General features: G+C 45.2%; 1 protein-coding gene across 1 annotated transcript in view; it reads right to left on the reverse strand.

Moving 5' to 3' along the window:
* LOC116837289 (synaptotagmin-1-like) overlaps window positions 1–14,204 on the reverse strand; it is a 31,678-nt gene extending 17,474 nt beyond the window's left edge. The window contains exons 1-3 of the mRNA XM_075065830.1: window positions 14,187–14,204; window positions 13,856–14,033; window positions 11,520–11,635 (exon numbers count right to left, since the gene is read on the reverse strand). Coding sequence (XP_074921931.1) covers window positions 11,520–11,635; window positions 13,856–14,033; window positions 14,187–14,204 — 312 coding nt within the window. The remainder of the gene's footprint in view (window positions 1–11,519; window positions 11,636–13,855; window positions 14,034–14,186) is intronic.
* Window positions 14,205–24,701: the final 10,497 nt, after the last annotated feature.

Consider the following 24,701-nt stretch of genomic DNA (forward strand, 5'->3'; position numbering starts at 1 on the left):
GCTGGCTGGTGAGTCTTGCCCACATGCTCAGGGTTTAGCTGATCGCCATATTTGGGGTCGGGAAGGAATTTTCCTCCAGGGCGGATTGGCAGAGGCCCTGGAGGTTTTTCGCCTTCCTCTGCAGCGTGGGGCATGGGTCGCTTGCTGGTGGATTCTCTGCAGCTTGAGGTCTTCAAATCTCAATTTTGAGGATTTCAATAACTCAGTCATGGGTTAGGGTTGTTATAAATGTGTATGGGTAGGGTTTGTGGCCTGCCTTTGCAGGAGGTCAGACTAGATGATATATTGGTCCTTCTGACCAGGTAACAGACACCTGCTTCCAGGGATTGTAGCCAGAAGCAGTTTGTGTTCTGGCCTCAAGGTGGTAGTCCTAGAAGTTGCAGGAATCAGTGACAGCTGTTACTCAGTACGCAGTACTTTTGTTTTCTTTAGCCATATGTCCACTGGAATCTGCAACAGGAGTATTCTGTGGGCTGTTTTCCACACAGGGGGGATCTGCGGAAATTACTGCAATATGTCTTGCTGCGTGCCATATGAAGAACAAGTTCTTCAAGTTGTGCCCTTCTGAGGCTCAGGACTGCAACACAACATCCAAGTCCTAGGGTCATTACATTAGTCCTTGGGCCTCAATGGACTCAGCTGCTGACACTTCTGGACCATGACAGGGAGTGAGGGACCAGATAGCTTTGTTGCCCTAACTGACTTCGCATTAGCGCCTGATGGTATCCATTTTCCACTAGTAGCATGCTTTATTAGCAAAACTACCTGAAGTTAGCTATGGAGCTTTCGTGCTTCTGCTAGAATTCGTTCACTGAGGAATTAAGGGAAGTAGTTCGACCCTTTTTGAAAAGTGATTGGAATTATTCTTCGAACTCTACTTGGCCTTTATATTGAAACTAAATGAATCACCTTCAGAAGTTGTCTCTTGTGGTGCGCTAAAAACCAATTTCACTGTTGCGACAGCATAGCGATGTGGCATCTTAGCCTTAAATCACATATGTTTTATACTCCTGCATTCCTAAGTTACAAACTATTGGCTACTTAAAGAACGGTGCTGGAGCTGCGCTTCCGACTGGAGTAAAGAATTAAACAGTTTTGATTTAAATACTCGCAATGGCTCCACTCAGGTATGACATTGTTTTCTTGCAAGGTAATAGGCCCAACAAGTCAGGAAAAGACACTGATGAATTACGTCTTATGTATGGCATTAAATCAATATGAGTCTCACTCGCAGCCAAGTATTTGCTGTAGAAGCACTGACTAATAAGAATGACAGAGACCTTCAAGATATGACATGACATGCCCCGACAACTTATCTGGTTCTTGGGGATATTATCTGAAGTAAGCCTTATTAATCTGCAGTACTAGCGCACAAGTGTTCCCCTTTCAATAAGAGGATAAGGACAGCTTGCGCTTCGATGAGAAGGAGGTGAGCTTGTTATGAGACTCTGATGAACAGTGCAGTAAGTAATAATATACTAATGTGTACAAGTCAATATTCCTGATCAGTATATAGAATATATGCAATATTTGCTCCTTGATTAGCAATGTTCTATATGCTAGTATGGTTCTAGGATTTTGAGACTGAAAGTTCAGGGCTAGTAAGTAACGAAATGTTTCTGAACTCTTTGCTGTAGTCAATTTGATGTTTGCATTCATGGCATGTAGTTAAGAGGGACTGTAATGTTCATGCACCCACAAGAAAGCTAAGGAAACTTTTGGACCCCTCTTCGCGCAAGCCTGCAATTCATTAAAGATAGGATCTAGGTCTGTTGCGTACGAATAGACTGCTTCCTCTCCCTTTTAGCGTATACCATTGATTAGATCTACTGTAAGTTAGGGTAGATCGATTTTTACTGGGTGACAAGTTCACCTCGCGAAATGTACCAATGTTTTTTATAGTGAAATGCCCCTGATAAATGTAACACTGCCCTTAGCGGCTCTACTTCAGAGTAAGGCTTAGAGCATGGAATTCACCTATTATGAAACTGGGGCATGGATGGATTCAGGTAAAGAGAGGTGGACCTCTGACTGCTCCACGTGCCCAATGAGCCTGTTATGCGGATCGACTAGCTTGGGATCATCAATAGTGGCAATCTAGAGGAGTGGAATAGTATCTGTCTAGGATAAGGGACTATGATCGATTTCGGAACTCCGACACCCCAACGGAGTTTTTTTGCATGGTGTAAGCCGCGGCATAGCGAGTACATCCGAAGAGATGCCATAAGTTGAGATTATAGGTAAAGTGTCCGGCTAAGATTATAAGTGGTCTCCCACTTCAGCAACAGATGATGCAAGGTACTATAGAGAAATGCGTATCTAAAGTGCTTTTTGCCGAGTGTAGCTCCCATGACCAGTGTGCTCTGTAGTATGCAACATTATATGCATTTGCGGGGCATGCGTTCCCCATCCTTAGACCGAGCAAAATAGCTTAAATCCAAGTTGGTACATTTCTCCTTGGTGTCTGGGTTCCGCCAAGGGTGGTGACCACGGCACTGTAATTGTCAGATTTGCATAAAGTGTGGGGTTATAGTACGACCAGCTTGGGCTAGGCAGCCTACACTTAATTAATAAGATACAGCTTCCAGTTGTGCTAGAGCCCACAGGTATTGGATACAATGTGCGCCACTTCAAAGGTACGTGATGCAATCCACCAACAATAGGGCCATATGACGTCAGGTCTGCAGCCTGCATAATAGGGCGAAGTGGCACCAGGAAATGATGTCCATAGTCAGCTGCACTGTAATGGAGAAACTGAATCAGCGCCTTAGCTAACGGTATTTTGAACATGACATTGAGAATATAGATTGAAAGCAGGGGTTAGTCACTGAAAGGGACTTTAGGCAGAGTGTAGGATCCAGCCTTAGGGAGGATCTAGGTAACGCCCTAAGACTGATTGATCTAAATAGATGCAGGCTCAGAGCTAAGGTCGGAGATTTTACAGTGGTAATAGCAAGTGCTATCCACTAATCATGAATGTAAACATCGCAAGCAGGAATGGACACTGTCGAAAAGTCGAGCTGTTGTCATTGGGTTTATCTTCATGTCCCCATAAAGTCCTTCCTTTCGTTAAACCGAATGTCTCTTAGAGTGACTAAAAAATCCACATTGTAACTTAGATTTAAAGTTGGTTCCCCCGAAATATTGAGCCAAAGTTTCTAGGAATGGCATCAATATAAAACAAATTAGAGCGGAGAGATGTCTTGAAGTGGATTTACAGGTACAAGATATGTTTATAAGGTCTGGTGTAGGTGCTCACACAATCAGTCCGCACTAGCGGCTCTCATCTAAGGATCTAGACTATAGGTCAAGGTGATAAGAATCCACGGTCTTCAGGCGAACTTTGCAGCACTCTCCAGAAGGGAACAGAACCATGGTGCTATTCTAGGAAGCCTAATTAAAAATAATATAATAAATTAGATTAGACAACAGGACGAGGTGATAGAACAGCTCCCAGGATTTGCTACTCACTCGATGCAAAACTATCTCTGATATCTGCACTTACTGTTCCGATGAGATGCCACGGGAATATTCGTACAACAAATGTGATGAATATCACCAAGGACAGTCTTTGCTGTTGAGGGTAACAGGTAATTCATTACAGAGAGGAAGGAGCTCTCTAGTCTTGAACCTATTAGATTGCACAGTCACAGCCAGAAGGAATAGTGGAGCAACCACTGATTAAGAAGATCTTAAACTGTCTCATGGACTTTGAAGTGCAGACTGAACATGTAAGAAGACTTCATAAATGGATTTCGCATATTTACTTATAGATTAATAATACAGTCTTCAAAGGATCCAACACCAGTAAGATATGATTTAACATGCTTCAGTACTATTTAGGGCAAGCTTTGAAAACATGTAACCATCTACAGCCTTGAGGACTGGGGGGGCAATTCTTTAAGCTTGATAGGACTGAGTCCAAAGTTGGCTGCATGGCTCAGGACTGAGATGTATTGGAACGGGGTCAGATTGCCAAACATCCTGGGGCAATGATAAGAGCGTCCCCACAGGCACGGTGTCTCATGACTATCTTCCATTTTCTGACATAGGACCCAGTAAACTGTGGGCCAGTGTGTGACACAGATTTAAGCCCTCTCGAAGTACCTGTGGATAAGCAGAAAGTATAGTATGCAGAGCGCGATCGCATGTCCTGCAAAAAAGAAAACTAGCAGGTTCTCCAATAGAATGGATTGTTTCGCCAGGGTGACATCTGGAATTTTCTTGGGCAGACTCCATGTGCATTTGCCTAAAGGCAGTGTCACACAACCGAGGATAGATACGTGGCCACTTGAAATGTGTCACAGCACAAGAGCGAAAAATGACTCAGGCCAGATCTGTGATTATACTGTTGAAGTGGTCTGCTAGTGCACGAGAACTCCAGGAGGGAAAATAATAAAATTTCCAACACTGTATAAAGGCCATGCACAAGGGGGAAACTGCATACCATTAAACAGCTCCCTAGCAACGGCCATTACTTGGCCTCAGTTTTAAGCCAAACGTGCCATGAATTAACTCAGATTGTCCCTGCTCTGGTAGACTTTTGCACTGAGTCAATTGGCCTCAATGGTGGAATTCATATACAGTGGACTTAAAGCTTGCAGATTAGCAGAACAAAGCTGGAGGGTCACCATTAGGCAAAACTTAGTCCATGCACAGGGGATGCAGGAGACAGATAGACTATTGCATTTGGCCGCTGTATGGATTCTGTATATCCACAGATGTCAACCTACAGTAGAGGGGAGCCGGGAATCTGCAGCCTGGTGTTCTGGCTGCATCTATGGATTTAGGCACTCAATTTATTTTTGATAGGTGCCCCCAACTGGCCACCTACGTGATAGACTTATGAAGGGCCCATGAGGCCCGCAGCCAGATCCCCCTCCACCTGTACACAGGCCGGTACCAAAGGGACAAAATCGACTCTGGCTTGCAGGTCTGAGGGTATGCACCTGCATTGCTTAATACCCAGGTTATTGAGGGCTTCAAGCCTTGTCACTGAGAATCGAACTGTGTAGAATGCAGATGGAAGACTCATAGACTCATAGACTCATAGGTCAGAGGACCAATATGAAGGCAGGCCACAAAACCCTACCCATACACATTTATAACACCCCGAACCCATGACTGAGTTATTGAAATCCTCAAAATTGAGATTTGAAGACCTCAAGCTGCAGGGAATCCACCAGCAAGCGACCCATGCCCCACGCTGCAGAGGAAGGCGAAAAACCTCCAGGGCCTCTGCCAATCCGCCCTGGAGGAAAATTCCTTCCCGACCCCAAATATGGCGATCAGCTAAACCCTGAGCATGTGGGCAAGACTCACCAGCCAGCACCCAAGAAAGAATTCTCTGCAGTAACTCAGTTCCCATCCCATCCAACATCCCCTCACAGACCATTGAGCAGACTTATCTGCCGATAATCCAAAATCAATTGCCCAAATTAAACTATCCCATCATAACATCCCCTCCATATACTTATCAAGCTTAGTCTTAAAGCCAGATAAGTCTTTTGCCCCCCACTACTTCCCTCGGAAGGCTGTTCCAGAACTTCACTCCCCTAATGGTTAGAAACCTTCGTCTAATTTCAAGTCTAAACTTCCTAATATCCAGTTTGTACCCATTCGTCCTCGTGCCTCCGAACGGTTAATCCCCCTGATATATTTATATAGAGCAAGCATATCCCCCCCGGAGCCTTCTTTTGGCCAGCGCCTAAACCAAGCCAAAGCTCTTACGTCTCCTTTCTAAGGCAGTTTTCATTCCTCGGATCATTCTTAGTAGCCCGTCTCTGAACCCGTCCAGTTTGAATTCATCCTTCTGTAAACATGGCAACCAGAACTGCACACAATATTCCAGGATGGGGTCCTCACCATGCGCCTTATATAACGCACTAACACCTCCTTCTTTTTCCCCCCCTTTGGGGCTGGAAAATAAAACCCCTGCCTGATGCACCCTAAAACCGCATTTGCTTTTTAACAGCCTATCACCATTGGCGCGCTCATAGTCATCCTGCTATCAACCAATACGCCCAAGGTCTTCTCCTCCTCCGTCTTGGTTTCCAAACTTGAGCTCCCCAACGTATAATCTAAAATTCTTTATTATTAATCCCTAAGTGCATGACCTTTGCACTTTTCACTATGTATATTTCATCCTATTACTATTACATCCCAGTGTACAAGGTGCCTCCAGATCTTCCTGAATAGTATCCCTGGTCAACTTCTCCTTGTTTAGCAATACCCCCCGCTTTGGTCATCTGCAAACTTATTAACACATTTCCCGCTCTTTGTGCAAGGTCGAGTAATAAATAGGTTAAATAAGGCATCTCGTCCCAAAACCATCCTTGAGGACTCCTGCTAGTAACCCTCCTTCCAGCCTGACATTCACCCTTCAGTACGACCCGCTGGAGTCTTCCCTTTAAACCAGATTCCTTATCCACCTTTACAACTTCATATTTCATTCCATCTTTCCAATTTAACTAACAGTCCCCATGCGGACCGTGTCAAACGCCGTACTGAAATCGACGGTAATTAAGATCTACCGCATCTTCTTTTGTCCTAAGTAAATCCGTCACCTTCTCAAAGACGGAGATCAGGTGGTTTGGCACGAATCTACCTTTAGTAAATCCATGTTGCGCAATTTGTCCCAATTACCATTGAACCTCAATGTCCTTCGCGACTACTTTTCTCTTAAATTTCCAAGACCTTACACACGACAGACGTCAACTAATCCTTAGCCTTAATACCCGGATCACTTTTATTGCTTTTCTAAAATACGGAGAACGTACGCTTAGGCAATTCTCCAGTCGCTACGCGCCCCAAACCCCCAAGCTTTACCGATTGCTTAAAATTCTCGCTAACGAGGGCAGGCTCCGCTCGCAAGTGTTCACCCGCGCCAGTCCTTTAATATCCTCGGGTGGAGATTGTCCGTCCCTCCGATTTTTGTCCCATTAACTGTTCAAGTTTGGCCTCTACCTCAGATGCGGTAATATCCACCTCCATATCCACATTCCCGTTGTCATCCCTCCATCGTCCCTAAACTCCTCACTAGTCTTATTAAAGACCGAGGCAAAGTATTATTTAGATATTGGGCCATGCCTAGGTTCATCCTAACCTCCCTTCCATCCTCAGTGTATAGCGGCCCCACTTCTTCTTTCTTTGTTTTCTCTTATTTCATGGGGCTGTAGAACCTTTTACTATTGGTTTTGATTCCTTTGCAAGGTCCAGTTCTACGCGGCTTTTAGCCTTCCTCACTTTATCCCTACACGTTCTGACCTCACTAAGGTAGCTTCCTTTGCTAACCCACCTTTCTTCCACTCCCTGTAAGCTTTCTGCTTTTTTCCTAATCCCCTCTCTGAGTTGCTTGCTCATCCAGCTCGGCCTACAACCTGCCCATGGTTTTTTCCCCTTTCTTGGGATGCAGGCTTCGACGTTTCCGCAGCTGCGACTTAAGCAATTCCAGGCCTCCTCCGCATTTAAATCCACAAGTTCCTCCGTCCAATCCCTTCCCTAACTAATTTTCTTAACTCTTTAAAATTAGCCCTCGAGAAGTCGAAAACCCTAATCCCAGATCTACGTTGTTTATCCTTTCCATCTAATTTGAATTGAATCAGCTCATGATCACTCGAACCAAGGTGTCCCTACCACATTTCTTCTACGCAGTCCTCACTACTCACCAAAACCAAATCTAAAATGGCATCCCCTCTCGTAGGTATTCAACTACTTGATGAAGAAATCCATTCGCTATCACATCCAGAAAAATCTGACCCCTATTATTCTTGCAAGCACTCGTCCTCCAGTCTATATCCGGGAAGTTGAAGTCTCCCATAATCACACATTTCCCTTTGTGTTTACTTCATTAAAGACATTAAAGAAGTCTCTATCCATATCCAAATCAGATCCCGGCGGTCTGTAGCACACCCCAAGCACTATCTCAGGGGAAGCTCTAGTAGCTTTTTTACCCAGCGTGATTTTTACCCAGACAGACTCCGTCTTATCTATTCCATCACTCTTATTTCATTACAATTCACCCCATCATTGATGTACAAGGCTACTCCACCACCTTTGCCTTCTTCCTGTCTTTCTAAACAGCACATAGCCTCATACCCGTACTCCAGTCATGAGTACTATCCACCAGGTTCTGTTATCCCTATAATATCGGTTTCACTTCCTGCACCAGTAGCTCCAGTTCCTCCATCTTGTTCCCTGGCTCCTCGCATTAGTGTACAGACATTTTAATTTTTGACGTTTGTCATCAGTGACATTCTTTCCCCGCGTGCACAGACCTTCTACCACCAGCATCACCATTAGGCTATTTCAACTCCGCTTTTCCTCCTCGGTCAATTCTTCGGTCCACAAGGGTATCCCTCCACTTCGTTTACTTGCCTCTCCAGGTTAAATTCCGGCGTGAGGATCTCCTGAACATCTCCCAACCATCTCCCCAACTTCTAGTTTAAAGCTCTCTTAATGAGGTCGGCGAGCCTCCATCCTAGAAGTCTATTTCCCTCCTTGCTTAGATGAAGTCCATCCTGAGCGAACAGTCGTCTGTCCGTAAATGCTTCCCAATGACCGTACATCCCAAAGCCCTCCTTATAGCCACTGCCTGAGCCATCTGTTAATCATTCTAATCTTGTCGCTCCTTCGTCGCCCCGCTCTAGGAACTGGCAGAATCCCACTGAAGATCACCTGAGCTCGATTTCCTTGAGCGTCTTCCCCAGTCTGACATAGTCCTCCCTGATACAGTCCAGCGATGGACTAGCCGTATCATTCGTTCCCACATGAAGGACAATCAACGGATTCTTTCCCGCTCCCGCTAGGATCCTTTTCAGCCTCATGGCACATCCTGTACCTTAGCCCCTGGCAGACAGCACACCCTTCTGTTCTCCCGATCAGTCTAGTTACAGGCCTGTCTATTCTTCTCAATAAAGAGTCTCCAATCACGTAGACTGCCTTTCCTGGTACAGTGTGATTCTCCGGTCTATCCCCCGCACCAGCTGGCCGCAAGCCCTCTCGATTCGTCTTCGCCCTGTCTCGATCTGACAAGAGCAGCTGTGCTCTCTGGTTCTCTGATGCACTGGCTCTAATACACTTGCCCCACATTCTAGGCAGGACTGACTCTATTTTTAGAAACCATAAAGGAGGGATTGACTCGCGCGAGTCTTTCCCATTTTTGTCTTGCACTCCCAGCCGACCTCAGCGAAGGCCAGCAGGAGCACCATGACAACAGCAGACAGTACAGAATGACTGATAACCGTCATCTCATTGCCAGTTTACAATGGCACAGCAGATGGTACAGAATGACTGGTAACCATCTCTGCTACCTGCAAAGGCAAATGAATGCTGCTGTGTAGCACTGCAGTATCACCTCTGTTAGCGGCATCCAGTACAACATATGGTGATAGTGACAAAAGGCAAACGGGCTCATGGTTGCCATGCTATGGCATCTGCCAGGGCAATCCAGAAAAAAGGGCGCGAAATGATTGTCTGCCGTTGCTTTCATGGAGGAAGGATTGAGTGATGACATTTACCAGAATCACCCGCGACACTGTTTTTGCCCCATCATGCATTGGGATCTCAACCAGAATTCCAATGGCAGGGAAGACTGCAGGAACTATGGGATAGCTAGGGATAGCTAACCCACGTGCAACGCTCCGGAAATCGACGCTAGCCTCGGTACATGATGCACAGCACGATTAATGTGCTTAGTGTGGCCGTGTGCACTCGATTTTATACAATCTGTTTTACAAACCGGTTCAGTCCATTTGATTCTTTGGCTTTCTGTTACGCTTGTCATGCAGCACTGTGTAGCCTGGAGATTTTTTTTCAAACACTTTGGCATTTCGTCTTCTGTAACGGAGCTCTGGTAGAACAGATTTGTCTCCCTATACAGTGATCAGATCCAGTATCTCCCCGTACGGTCCATGCTGGAGCTCTTTTTGGATTTGGGAGTGCATCGCCACCCGTGCTGATCAGAGCTCCACACTGGGCAAACAGGAAATGAAATTCAAAATTCGCGGGGCTTTTCCTGTCTACCTGGCCAGTGCATCCGAGTTCAGATTGCTGTCCAGAGCGGTCACAATGGTGCACTGTGGGATACTGCCTGGAGGACAATCCCGTTGATTTGCAGCCACACTAACCCTAATCCAATATGGTAATACTGATTTCAGCGCTACTCCTCTCGTCGGGGAGGAGTACAGAAACCAGTTTAAAGAGCCCTTTATGTTGATATAAAGGGCCTCGTTGTGTGGACGGGTGCAGCGTTAAATCGGTTTAATGCTGCTAAAATCGGTTTAAACACGTAGTGTAGACCAGGCCTGAGAGCTTTGCTGTTACTTCTCTCCCAGAGAGGTCTAACTGGCTGGGAATCTCCACAAGCTCACCATGAACCACAGCAATTCAGGTCCCCTTTGGCCATGGCAGAAATGGCATCTGCTGTGGTAAGCAGAGAGGGTACTAAGTGAGTGGAGAGGGAATCAGAAAGAAATGAGAAGGGGGAGATTAGTGAGTGTTCAAGTAAGAACAAAGGCTTCTCAGAGGAGGGAATAAGAGGCAGAGAGACAAACAGGAAACAGAAATCAAGACTGTAATCAAACAGAAGAAAGTTCTCCTTTATGCTCCCCAGATATTGCTCCTTCTGTATCTTACCTCTCTCCTAGCCCCTGACTCTCTCATGCCCACCTGCAGTTCTGAAAGCTCTAGGAAATGGAGGAAAGGGTTCTTCTCCAGGGCTCGTTGCTAAAAGTGAGTGTCATGTCATTTCCAGTTGGAGCTGCTGACACCCCCCGACAGCTTCACAGAGGAGAGATCCAAGTTGAATTGAGCTCCCAGAAGTATGTAGACTCTCCAGCAATACTCCTCTCCCTTGGAGGCTGAGTATGGTGGGGAGTAATTACCCAAGTACAGCATCATTGTATAGTGTGGATTGCAATCCCAGAGAGAATAATGTGATTGAATGGGGCCAGTGAAAAGAGAAACTTGATGTCGCAGTAGTTTAATGCCTTGGCTTCTTATTCCTAGGTCCAAACTAGATTCAAATCTGGATTAGATAATAAGGGAAATAACTTTAGTGGTGTCAGCCCCACATACCTATAGGATTTTTTCTCCCCATCATCACAGGCCTAATATAATTGAACTCAGTTTGTTTTTTGCTCTTGAGAGAGGCTCAGGGTTTGATTAACATGGGATGCTGGAGGTCAGGAAGATGGAAGTACCCTAGAAGACTGTGAAGAATCTTTCCACAGCATTAGTCACACCATGCTCAACTCTAACTGGGATTAGAAATCTCCCTTTACTGTGTCCCAGTCACTTCTATAATTGTGCTGTTGATTAGCCAAGCCTGGGAAACATGGGATTTTCCTTCAGCATCTGCTTGCTTCCCATTTATCTTAGCAGAAGAGAAGCCCCCTTAGGATGTAGAGTATTTTGCCTTTTGGAAATTGGTCAACCACTTCTCAATTCTGACCCTTTTGTTTTGTAATCAGAAAAACACCTTTGACCTTCTGCAGGTGCCCTGGGGTTAGCACACTTGCCTTGACATCAGGAAGGCTCTGCTTAGCAATGTCAAGGACAGCTGGTCGCAGTTTATCCCCCAGGATGCCATTCTCCACCTTTGTGTCCTTACAGGCTTCACTAAGGTATTTCTTCTCTGTGGGAACAACAGCAGAAATTAGTGCAGCAGCCTGGAGATGGCATCTGTAAATATAAAGCCAGGGGCCAGGGTTTTTCAAAAGTGATTTTTGGATGCCTAATCTGAGATACCTTTCAAAGAGCTAGAGTTTCAGAAGTGCCAAGGACCTGCCCTCTGAAAATCAGATCCTTCAAACTGGACACCTAAAAATCAAGCCACTTAAAATCACTAGTTGCTTTAAGAGCCTGGCCAGGATTTTGAGTTGTTGCAGGAATGGGACAGGAGTTCACCATCACCTTCTCTTCCCCTCCAGGTACAACCCTGCAGTTAGCAACCCATTACTGGGGAGATTCCTTTCCTCTGATGGATCCAGTATGGATCAATGCCATAGTCGAGGTATTGGCCAGAGGTCTCAGCAGGTACAGAACATCCTATATCCCAAACTTCATGGGGTGGCTTGCTACCCATTTAGGACAAAAGTGAAAATCAGAGAATTCTAGGAAAATAGACTCACATAAAGCTCAAGATTTGATAATCCCATACAGGGAAAATCAAACTCCGTGATTATCTTAACATTTCAGGTCAGTGTCTGAACTTGTCAGGGGCAGGGAAGGAAAGGGGAAGAAAGGGCATATGTGAAAGAGAGAATATTGTTTCTTTACTTGTAAAAAATGATCCAAGCACACTAAGATTGATGAGACTGGGGTGAATAGGAAGTTAGAAGTGTCAGGCTTGGCAATAAGGAAGTGGCCCTAAGACCAGTGTCTCTCTGGGGGTGAGGTAACAAATGAGCTGATTCAAGCTGTAACAGGTGGGACGTGGGAGGAAGTTTTGCTAATGTCTCTGGGCTGGTGAAATCTAAGCAGTTGCTGGCTGGAGTGATGGTACATCCAGTGTGCCCTGGAGTTTCAGGGTGCAATGAGCCATTGTAAGGGGAAGAACCAGTAAGCAACATGTGTTCAATAAGGAGAAGTTTCCTAACCCTCCTTTCTCATCTCACACATAGAGGTTACTTTGTATTAACAGAAGGAATCAGGTTCCACTGCCCATCTCGGAGGGGGATTAGGCAAGTTAATGAACATAGAGCTTTGCTGCTGCAAGAGGGTGATTACTTTTGTGCTGCCTGGGGACAACTGGATCAAGATTGCAGAGGGACACTCAGAATAAGCTGCTGCATTTTGGGACTCTTATGGAAAACCCAGTTCTAGCATGTAACCTTGTCCCAGGGGTTAAAGTAGATTGAAGCGGGAGTGGCAGGGAGTTCTATCTCGGCACCAGGGGAGGAGGTGAGGTGCTCCCCCAAGCCAAGGAGAGTACAGGGAGCTCTCCCTCTGCTTGTAGTAGAGGAGGGGGGCAGCACTGCCCCTCACTCCCACTTAACCCTGCCCTGTCTCCCCATATGGAGTTATTCTAAAGCAGGAAATTGTTCTGAAGCAGGAAGTTGTTCAAACTGCCCTAGGAAACATTTTAAGTGGCATTTCTTATCTACTCCCCACCATCTAAATGGGAAATGCTCTTGGCAGAGATTGAAATCCCAAATTTGGCTCCGGTACAGAAATGCCCTAGCCCCCATCATGTGGCGTCAATTACATTTTAAATACACCTCAAAAAAGGCCAGCAGGGCTAGCAAATTTGCTTATCTTAATGCCCATAAAGGAGGGAGAGTCCTCCAGAAGGGCATTAATCCCAGCCCTGGTGCTTCTTTGCACCCTGTAGGGAAGATAGAGCCAAGCGGGGAGCTGATTCCCTCTTGCTTTGTGCAGCTGTCTTTGTGCCACTATACTGATCCTGAGATAAGACTTTGGGAGCTCAGTAAGTGCAGACATGATTGATAAAACTCCTACTTTGTTCCTTCCTCTGGCATGTCTGTCTTGATGAAAAGAGCTCCAGGTAAGCTGGAATAGAGCCCTTCTCCTGTCGTCCTTTGGCAAGGAATACATTTTGTGAATTCTGCACTACAGCCTCACTGTGGAATCAAGAAGAGGAAACGGGCTGGGAGGCAGGAAGCCCTTGTATGTGCACATTGTGGGAGCACCAAAGGCTTCCACAGTACAAACTCGTAGGCAGAGGTAGTCCCTGCCCTGAAGAGCTTGCAGTCTGAAGGATAAGAATGTCTGTCTTGACACATTTGTGCTCGGTCCTTCAGTTTGCTCCCGTGTGAAGGTCCTTTGTTAACGGTGAAGTATCAAAGATGCAGAGACTTTTTGTGGCTGGTGTGTACTGTTGCCTGGTACTTACTTCTCCCAAGTTTTCTCAGTTTCTGGCACTGGCGCATTTGGCAGGTTAAAATGGTTAGAGCCACCAAACCCAGGACAATGGCTAATGCCAAAATCCCATACTTCCAGGTGTCAGGAAAGGGCAGCTGTAAACTCTGCAAGTGAAGCAGAATGGAGTTCTCTTGTGTCATCTCTCCGACCTGTAAGAGAGGAGGAAGGAATCAGTGCTGCCAGTGGAGCTGTCCACAAACCTTCCATTGAGGCACTAGATCAGCTCTTCCAGGGGAGGATGGGGTCCAGTACAAAGAAATTGTGACGAGCAGGAGAGAAGGAGCTGGTTTATAGCCCCACACTTTCCAGAATAGCGCCATGGTTGGCAAGGGGTTATATTGGTTTCTGGTTTTGGCTACTTAAATCACTAGCCCTTGAAAGGAAAAGTACAATTTACCCCATCTTTATCCGCATATCAACCTTCAGCAGCAGCCAAAAAAACAGTTCCCAGCTTTGGATAACAACTGTTCCAGGAACCTGCTGCCTAGTTCCACAGTGTAAACAAAGCCCCAAAGAAACTTCAGCCAAATGTTCTCTCCTCTTTCAATACAAAAGCCTCCTCAATTCATGTAATTCCTACATCTAGAAATGGGCTGTTGTCTACACTGGGGTCTTTTCCCTATGGTTTCCCATCACTGCTACCACCATTTCAGCTCCACTGTTGATACATGGTATAGACAGGGCTCCAGTCAGCCAGCAGTGACATTCCATGAACCTTCTCATTGGTTTGGGGATTTAAGTATAACCCCACCTGTCCACCGAACTCTCTTTGTCAGCTCATCAGCCCAACCTCAAATTTCTGTTCAGTCTTCTGCCTAACTCATAACCAGCCATAGTGACTCTGATGGAAGTGGTGAAGTTCTGCACATTGGAACTGGTGTAGGTGCAAAGCAGTCTTGTAAAGGAGGTTTGACCCCTGCATATGCATGAAGCTCACCCGCTAACAGGGACCCTGAAATATCAGGGCTTATGGCACCTGAATGACTTTAGAAAAGAGGAAGGCAGCTGAAATTAAAGACTTGTTGAAGAGAGGAGGAAAGAAACAAGAGGGGAGAAACAATTCTTCTGGCTAAGACTTTTCCACTTGAATCCAACATTGACGCTCAGGTGACTTCTTATGAAATGTATCCTCTCAGCTGAACCATGCTATTCTCGGTTGGAAAAACTCTTACAGGAGAAATGATCTACCCCTGCTCTCTTACAAATCCTAGCCCAGGACGCATTCACATACCACTCAGGGTGAGCAGTGAGGGCACTGGAGATCAGAGGAGAAGACGGAGAAGAGGGAGATGGGCTAGCACTTTCCTAAGTTACCTTGTACCAGCCAGAGGTGGCGCTGCTGCTAGTGCTCAACTCTAATTTCAACTGACTGAAAAAACTGACTTAGTGGAAAGACATTTATCTGAAAGGGCATTTGAAACGCCAAACTCTATTGACTTCAGTGAGCTTTGGATCAGGTCCCAAGTCTCCTTTATAGTTTCAGAGCTTGCTCCAGAGACAAAGGCTCTAAGATTACTGGTGTATTTGGGTTATTCATTCAGAGGAGAAAATATCCTAAGGAATGAAATGCTAACTGGGTTGGGGTGGCTTTCCCTGCCAGGTCATGGTACACAGCCAGCCACCTAGTGCAGCAGGTACAAACTACAGACCAAATTCTGCCTCCAGTGACCCCCTGCAGCCCCATTGATGTCAATGATCGTTCAGCAGAGGCAGAACATTCCATCTGAAAATCACTTGCAAGCAAGTCTTACTCAGATTAAACTGGGTTTCTCCCTCTCCAGGGTCTGTTTCTGCAGAGCTCAGCAGGGATGGGGGTAGTGGTGCGCTGCACACTGTGGCCACCGAAGACTTGTCTACATTGCAGGTGGGTGCCCGAGGCGAAGGAGGAGTGCGTTGCTTTAGAAAACCTGTCAATAACTTGATGTCAGACACAGCTTAGCTCTTAATATGGATCTTGTGTCTAAAAAAAAAAAAAATCTGCCTTCAATAGCAGGCCCACTCAGGAAACCAGATCCATTAAAAAAAAAAATCAAATTGTGTCTCTTTGTCAGTGTTGCTCCTGTTCTTTATATTATATTAGAGGCCTTAGTTGTGATTATGCCGCCCCTCACACCCGCGCCCCCACCCCATGCTACGCACTGTACAAACACATAATGAGAGCAAATCCTTGCCCCAAAGAGCTTAACTAGCCAAACAGGCAGGAAAAAGCATAGGTGAGGAAAGTGAGGTGACTTGCTCAAGGTTACACAGCAGCTGGGTGACAGAGCTGTGACTAGAATCCAGGTCTCATGAGTCTCGACCCAGTCCCTCACCACAAGATCACACTGCCTCTTTTCTGCTGCTGTACATTGGCAGGTGATCTCTTGAATAACAAATTGTACAACACCAAAAAATCCCACACGCACATGCTGTCAGCGGAAAGAACAACACTAATCTCAGCCTCTTTCTCTTCTTCCCATTCCTCTACCCATCCTAAAATAAGGTACATCCAGAAGAGTGCAGCCTTGAGGCAGGTAGCACCAGGAGGGGATGGGCAGCCTGCAAGAAACAACACGTTTATAGCGGCATAAGCACCCACAAGCTGCAGATATTACTTGACTCCCAAAAAGAAGCGTTTCTGTTCCTAAATTTCCCCCTAATCTAACCTTATTGGTGTCTCACTTAAAACAAAAATCCTACCTTCACACAAGCTGCTGGAAAGCAGCTCCTCAGGGTCCCTTTGTGAGCCCGTGTGCACACTGTCAGCAGAACTTCCAGTACAATGTGGGATTGGCACCCTGTACTAGAAAAACAAGTTCCTGCCTCGTTCAGCAAGAAAAGAAAACATCTAATATTGACGCAGCCAATTCAGAACGGGTTGTACAGATGAAAATATAGACAGATCTCTTTTTAATTAGCTCAGGCAAAACACATAGGCCTGGAGGTCTGGAAGAGCATAGCTCCTACTTAAGTGTTTGAATAGGTGGCCAGACTTTTCCAGGACTCTGCATGCACTCAACTCTTCTGAAAATCTGGCACTTCCGTGTTAAGGTGGGAGCTGCTGGACACTGAGAATAGGTCTAGTGGTGCTAGCCCCTTTGCAAATCAGTCAAGGGAAATGTGCAGCAATCACAGGGTGCAAGGAAAGAGGGATCACCTTTCAGACTGATGGTGGGAGTCAGACAAGCACCTGCTGCTCATTTGAACTCAGGGGAAAATAAATGGTGAAACTGAAGTGCTGGGAAAAAGAGTACCAGGTATCAGAGGGGTAGCTGTGTTAGTCTGTATCCGCAAAACAATGAGGAGTCCGGTGGCACCTTAAAGACTAATAGATTTATTAGGGCATAAGCTTTCGTGGGTAAAAAAAAGTAGGTTTTTTACCCACGAAAGCTTAAGCCCTAATAAATCTGTTAGTCTTTAAGGTGCCACAGGAATCCTTGTTGTTTTTTTGGGAAAAAGAGAAAGCCCACGTCCCCCTGTCCCAGGGAGGTGACAGGACTGAGAGGAGAGAGAACAAGGAATAAAGGCTTCACTTTTGCTCTGCACTAAAGGAGCATTTTCTCTGGAAACAGATGTTCACAGCAACGCTGCACTTGGACAAAAAAAATTTAAATCTGCCAAAACAAGAGCAATCTCTGCCAGGGAAAACATTCCGTATGAGCGAGGGACAGACTCCGCCATAAAAGCAGACAGTGACTAGGAAGGCTCTTGTGCATTAGCTAGCACATCTGATTTTTCTTACTCATCTGAGTTGAACACCTAGGGCTAGCTCGTCAATTGCATCCGAAACACCTTCATGCTTCCCTGTGGTTGCCAATGGCCAGTTCAGGCCCCTGGCAGAAACTAGAGTGGTCTCAGGGCTGCTGTAAGCGACCAACCCCAAGGGGCTGTTATGCCAGATAGGAATTGTGGGAACTACTCTCCTTCAGGTTTTCCTCTCTAGAAGTGGGCTGTGTTAAGTTATGGCAAGTATATATGGGCAGAACCATGATGGTGGATGGGGGAAAAGATTAGAGGAAAACTTCCCCCTTCCCTCATGCATTTGTATTCTTGGTCCCTGCTGAGCTCCTAAAGTGTGGGTCCATTTCTCTGAGAGAACCCCTCTCCAGCCAACATGGCTCAGGGCTCTGCTAAACCCCTGGCCAAGAGGAAGTCATGACTCCTTTATGTTGCCAAGCTTTCCAACCTCAGAGCCTACTGCAGCCCCTATTGCATTCATAAGCTGAATCTATCCCCTTATTGTTGATTGCATTGTTGTTGTAGATCATGTAGCCCTTATCTGAGAGCATATCTACCTGTGATCCAGCTTGCTGCTGTGCTTCATGTGGGGGTTTGCTTATGACACTGTATTTAGAAGCTGCACCCCAAAACAAGCTTGCTGTGGCATGTCTAAAGTGGCTTTAGTTTTGCAGAGTACAGTGTGGAGGTAAGAATAGGTTCCATGGGAGTCTGCCTTGCATACATAGCAATTCCATGACCGAATAATGCATGACCAGAACTGCCTCCTCTTTCTTTGTGGGGCATGCTCAGAAGAAAAATCTTCAGTGCTTTATATTTTAATTACCCCCAAGTGCAGCCTAAGTGCTTGATTTTCAGTTAAGGCCCTGAAGAAGAAAGTTGCTGTCTTAGCCCTGGTCCACACTACAAAGTTAGGTTGATGTAACACAGCTTACGTCAACTTAACTCCGTAAGCGTCTACCTAAAATGTACCTCCCACTGATGTAACACCCCCTACACCAACTTAATAACTCCACCTCTGCAAGAGGCGTAGCACTTTGTGTTGACCTAACTACATCAACTTCTGTCAGTGTGGACATTGCAATGCTTACACTGACTGTTGTTGCCTTTCCAAAACCATTCCACAATGCCCCACACTGGCAGTTAAATGGGTGCAAGCGCTCCTGGTGAGGACATGCGCACAAGGCGCGTAGTGTGGACATGCAAAAAGGATTTAATTACTGTGGTGGCTGTACATCAATGTAACTTAGGTCAACTTAATTTCATGGTGTAGACTTGCCCTTACTCAGAAATGGGGAGCTTAATTAATTAAGCAACACTTCTAAGTCACGTCAGGCAGCACTTATTTTCTAGACAATGACAGCATATTACAGGGAATGGTTCTGAGCCCAAAGGTGGGGGTGGGGGCTTTGATCACCTGTGAAGTGTAATCAGGGCACTCAACTGAATGTCTCATTGCAGCTGTGGAACACAGGAAAATGAATACATAAGATTTAATGAAACCATCATAGTAGTGTCACTATGGGTGTGACACTCCTGAGAGATGATCAGAGTGCTCCAGTTATGTGCAGAGTTCTAAGCCATTTTCTAAGTCCCAGTGTGTCATGCAGTTTGGACATGAAAAGTTTACCAGTGATTTAGGAACATGGCTAATATAAAGGGATATTTCTAGACATTTGCATCAGTCCTTTGTGATAGTGGGTGCACGACCTGCAGCCGTTTGGTTCTCTATTACACAGGATATTTATAATGGGTCAGTCTGGCTAGGTTGGCATGTCTAGTTGGCACAGTTTGTGGAGTCCCCCAGGTGCTCATTGGACTTGCTGTTTGTGTTCTGCGCAGAACCCTGGCAATGCCTTAGACTAAAAAAGCTCCATGTTTGAGCAACACAGAGAAGTGAAACTGATAACAATCTGTGCAGTGGCGGCTCTGCACTGCAGGGACCTTGTCCATTCCACTTTTCCCCTCTGTTCACATGTGGGAAGCAAAGATTTGGAAAAACTGCCAATGTGCTGTACCAGTGCACTTCTAACCCTGGCTTTATCCTGCAGGCTGTTGCCTGATCTATTGATTAGTTATTGATTAGGTTAATAGTTTGGTTTCCGTGATTAACACACTGTAATTTGGTCAGTTCTTGTCCCAAGATCAGGCCCAGTATCATCAGGCTTCCTGAGCCTCGTGGTGACATGTTTGTAGCGGAAGCTTATGCACCCATTGACTCTAGGGCAGGGAGAATCCTGTCCATTAAAATTAAGAATGGAAGAACACGAGGGCCGGAGAGTATACAGTAGCCAAATGCTACTGTTCCAATACCAGATTGTTGGGTAACTCTAAAAGATGGCACAACTTTCTCCTCAAGGCTATTCCTCTTCCCCACCCAATTATTCTACCTTTAAACTCTGGGCATCTTAATTTCTGCAGTATCACATCAGATCAACCTCCTTTTTGGCTCATTATGTTCCATACACACAATAGCCATGAATTGTGCCAGATCGTTGTTAGAATGATGGGAAAGTTACAAGCCAAAGCAGGAAAGAGCAGGGAACGGCAGCTGAGTACCAAACACCTGCAATACCTCCAGACAAGCCCATCCTCTGCCCTGTGCACATGAAGGACTGGCCTTGTAACAAGGGACAGAAGGAATCCTGGGAGGCTGTTTACACCGTGTGCTCAGCTCTGAATAGCTTGGCTGGGATCTTAGGAAAAAAATAGATAGGAGTGTTTTATAGTCACAGCTGTGGTGACCAGGTGTGACCTAAGAGATGAACAAATAAGGAAATAATAAACTAAGGCTGATGAACTCTTTCTTGCAATGTTATGGCAAGGCATGAGCCACCTTTGCCCTGAGCCCTGAAGTCTAACTTGTGTCAGTTGCCTGTGACTCCACAGGGCTGTTATACTAGGGGTGGACTGCTGAGGTGCAGCATCAGCTGTACTCCCTTTCCTCCAGCCATGAACTCTGTGCCACCGACACAGAAGGGGGCTGATGCACTGCTTCAGTGGGTCTATGCTGCCTGACAGATTTCTCCCTTTACCTTCTCTCAGCTGGGGGGATTCTCCTCTGGCTGATGAAGCAGGATTTAGGGCAGTGAAGTGGCACAGCTCCCCTGCAGTGCTGGAGGGTCTGGAACTTTGAGAGGCTCAGCCTTGTAAATCATCCTCACCCCAGCATGCATCTCAATTTCCTTTAGTACTGCATCTCTCCTACAAACTCTGTCACGCTCTGCTCTACAGAGTTAAATAATACAGCTCCAGAGAAGAACAGCCACAGAGAGAGAGGGGTAGGCAAAGGAGCAAAGAGATCTCTGTAGATAAGACTGGAACAATAGATGGGGAGTCGATAAGGCAGAACAGCGGAGGAGGGAGGTGGTTCCTGTTGGCAGGAGCTGCCGCAAAGCGATGACAGTGTGTGACAGGACAGAGGGCAGACTGGTGCCAAACGAGTAGACTCAGCAAGAGAGGAGAACAATGACGTGGTGAGGCTGGAAACAAAGTGCTAAGCATTTACTTCACACCACTTGCCAGCATAAGCAAAAAGAGGTAAATACAGCAGCTCCAGATACGTCAATGGTTTGGGGGGTTTGCAGGTAATTTTTCATACAAATCCTCTTCCCCACGCCCCTCCAAAAGCATTGGGTTGTGGTGGTTGTTTTTTTTCCCTTTTCCTGTTTCACCAGCGAGGGAAGAAGAAAAGAAGGAAAATGGAGGTGGGGATGAAGGGAGAATGGAGAGAAAGTGGTGATTGGGGGACTGAAAATTTTTTTTTAATGAAAAAACAAAACAAGCAAAAAAATCAAAAAATTCCACAAAAGTTTTCATTCTGGAAAAATGTCCTTTCCCTTCAAAATATTTTTGATGGGAAAGGAGGTAACAACTCTCAGTACAAACTATTGAAATACCCAACAGGTGGACAGGAGAAGCACTGAGATACAGTGAAAACTAATCTTTAAAAGGTTTCAGAGTAGCAGCCATGTTAGTCTGTCTCCGCAAAAAGAACAGGAGTACTTGTGGCACCTTAGAGACTAACGCATTTATTTGAGCATAAGCTTTCGTGGGCTACAGCCCACTTCATCAGATGCATGCAGTGGAAAATACAGTAGGAAGATCGATATATATACAGAGAACATGAAACAATGGGTGTTACCATACACACTATAAGGAGAGTGATCAGTTAAGGTGAGCTATTATCAGCAGGAGAGAAAAAGAACTGTTTGTAGTGGTAATAAAAATGTCTCATTTCCAGCAATTGACAAGGAGATGTGAGGAAAGTCTTTAAAAGTAGCCATTGCCCCCCCCCCCCAGTTGTAGAGAGTTGTGAGGGTTGCTGGAATGTAGAAGCTGATGTTTTTTTGCTCAGCCCCAGTGTAGGGTAGGGCCAGAAACAGGAGGTTAGAATCTGGATTTGCAATCCCAAAGCTGAGGAGCAAAAAACAAAGGGCTGCGTTGTATTTACTTATGGAATGTTTGCTGTTTTGCTTGATTGTGTAACTTATCATGGATTCATAGACTTAAGGCAAAAGGGACATTATGGTCATTAGTTTGACCTCCTGCACGATGCAGGCCACGAGAATCTCACCCACCACTCCTGGAAACAAACCTAAGCTATGTCCTGAGTTTTGAAGTCCTCAAATCGTGGCTTTAACGACATGAGGTGCAGGATCCTCCGAGCAAGTGACCCGTGCCCCACACTGACAGAGGAAGGCGAAAACCTCCAGGGCCATCTGCAATCTTCCCTGGAGGAGAATTCCTTCTCCGACCCCAAATGGCAACCTGAGACATTGGGCAGATCTCACCAGCCGCACCCAGGAAAGATTTCTGTAGTAACTCAATCCCCCATCTAACTCCATCACAGACTATGGGCATATTACCTGCTAATAATCACAGACGAATTAATTGCCAAAAATTAGCTATCCATATACCATCCTCATAACTTATCAAGCTTGTCTTGAGTCAGAATGTCTTTTGCCCCACTTACCTCCGGAAGCTGTTTCAGAACTCATCTCCTCTAATGGTTGAAACCTTTGTCTAATTTTCAAAGTCTAAACTTCCTAGTGTCCAGTTTATAATTCATTAGTTCTTGGTCCACTTGGTACTAAGTCTTAAATAATTCCTTCCCTCCCTGATATTTTATTCTCTGAATATATTTATTAGAGGCAATCATATCTTCACTCAGCCTTCTTTGTTAGGCTAAACAAGGCCAGCTCTTTCAGTCTCCTTCATAAGACAGGTTTCCTTCTCGTCATTCTTAGCCTTTCGATGTACTGATTCCATTGAATCATCTTCTTAAACATGGGAGACCAGAACTGCACACAGTATTCCAGATAAAGTCTCTACCAGTGCCTTGTCTAATGTACTACAACCTCCTTGTCTTTACTGGAAATACCTCGCCTGATACATCCTAAACCGATTAGCTTTTTAATGCCATATCACATTGGTTGGTCTAGTCCCTATATCAACATACTCCAAGTCCTTATCCTCCTCTGTTACTTCCCACTGATGTGTCCCCAATTTATAACAAAATTCTTGTTATTAATCCCTAAAGTGCATGACCTTGCACTTTCTATAATTTCATCCTATTGTATTACTCAGTTTACAAGGTTAATCCAATTCCTGTTATTATATCCCGTCTTCTCTGTGTAGCAATACCTCCCAAGCTTTGGTCATCTGCAGACTTATTAGCACATCCCACTTTTTTGTGCAGAGTCGAGTAATAAAAGAGGTCCCAAAACTGATCCTGAGGAATTCAATAGTAACGCCTTCCAGCCTGACAGTTCACCTTTCAGTACAACCCGTTGTAGTCTCCCTTTAACCAGTTCCTATCCACCTTCAGTTGTCATTATTGTCCCATCTTTTCCTAATTTATAATAATTCCAATGTGGACTCGTATCAATGCCCTTACTGAAATTAGATTCACTGTGTTTCCTTTTGGCCTAAAATCTGTTTTCCCTTCTCAAAGAAGGAGTCAGGTTGGTTTGGCACGATTTTTTACCTTTTGTAAAGCATGTTGTATTTGTCCAGTTACCATTGACCTTCAATGTCTTAACTACTTTCTCCTCAAAAATTTTTTCAAACGACCTTGCCTCTACAGATATCAAACTACAGGCTCAGAGTACTCGGATCACCTTTTTCCCTTCTTAAAAATAGGAACTCTTAGCAATTCTCCAGTTGTATGTACAACCTCTGAGTTTACTGATTTTATTAAAATTTCTGCTAATGGCTTTGCAATTTCAGTGCCGTTCCTTTACTTTCTTGACGAGATTATCTGGGCCTCTTGATTCATCCCATTAGCTGTTCAGTTTGGCTTCTACTCAGATAGTGGTATATCTACCTCCATATCCTCCTTCTCATTTGTCATCTACCATTATCCCTAGCTCTCATTAGCTAATTAGACTGAGGCAAAGTATTTGTTTAGATTGGGCCATGTCTAGATTATCCTTAACCTCACTCCTACCTCAGTGTTTAGTGGTCCACTTCTTCGTTCTTTGTTTTCTTTTATTTATATGATTTACAACCTTTTTCTATTGGTTTTAATTCCCCTTGCAAGGTCCAACTCTACATGTTGGCCTTTCTCACTTTATCTCTACATGTTCTGACTCAATAAGGTAGCTTTCCTTGCTGATCCCTCCCATCTTCCCCTCCTTGTAGGTTTTTGCTTTTCTTAATCACCTCTCTGAGATGGTTGTCATCTAGCTTCGTCTACAACGTCTGCCTATGAATTTTTTCCTTTCTGGGATGCAGGCTTCTGATAGTTCTGCAGCTTTTACTGAAGTAATTCAGGCCTTCTGCGACTTTAGATCACAGGTTCTTCAGTCTATCCACTTCCCTAACTAAATTCCTAATTCTTTTTAAGTTAGCCCTTTTGAATCAAAACCCTATCACAGATCATATTTTGTTATCCTTCCATTAGTTTGAACTGAATTAGCTCATGATCATTGAACCAAGGATGCCCCTACAACCATTTCTTTCTATGAGGTCCTCACTTACTCAACCAAACCAAATCTAAACATGGCATCCCCTCTTGTGGTTCTTCAACTACTTGGTGAAAAACTCCGATCAACATCCATGCCAGGAAATCTGAGCCCTATTATTATTCAACTAGC

This window comes from Chelonoidis abingdonii, chromosome 4, assembly GCF_003597395.2.
Source record: "Chelonoidis abingdonii isolate Lonesome George chromosome 4, CheloAbing_2.0, whole genome shotgun sequence".
NCBI classification, from domain to species: domain Eukaryota; kingdom Metazoa; phylum Chordata; order Testudines; family Testudinidae; genus Chelonoidis; species Chelonoidis abingdonii.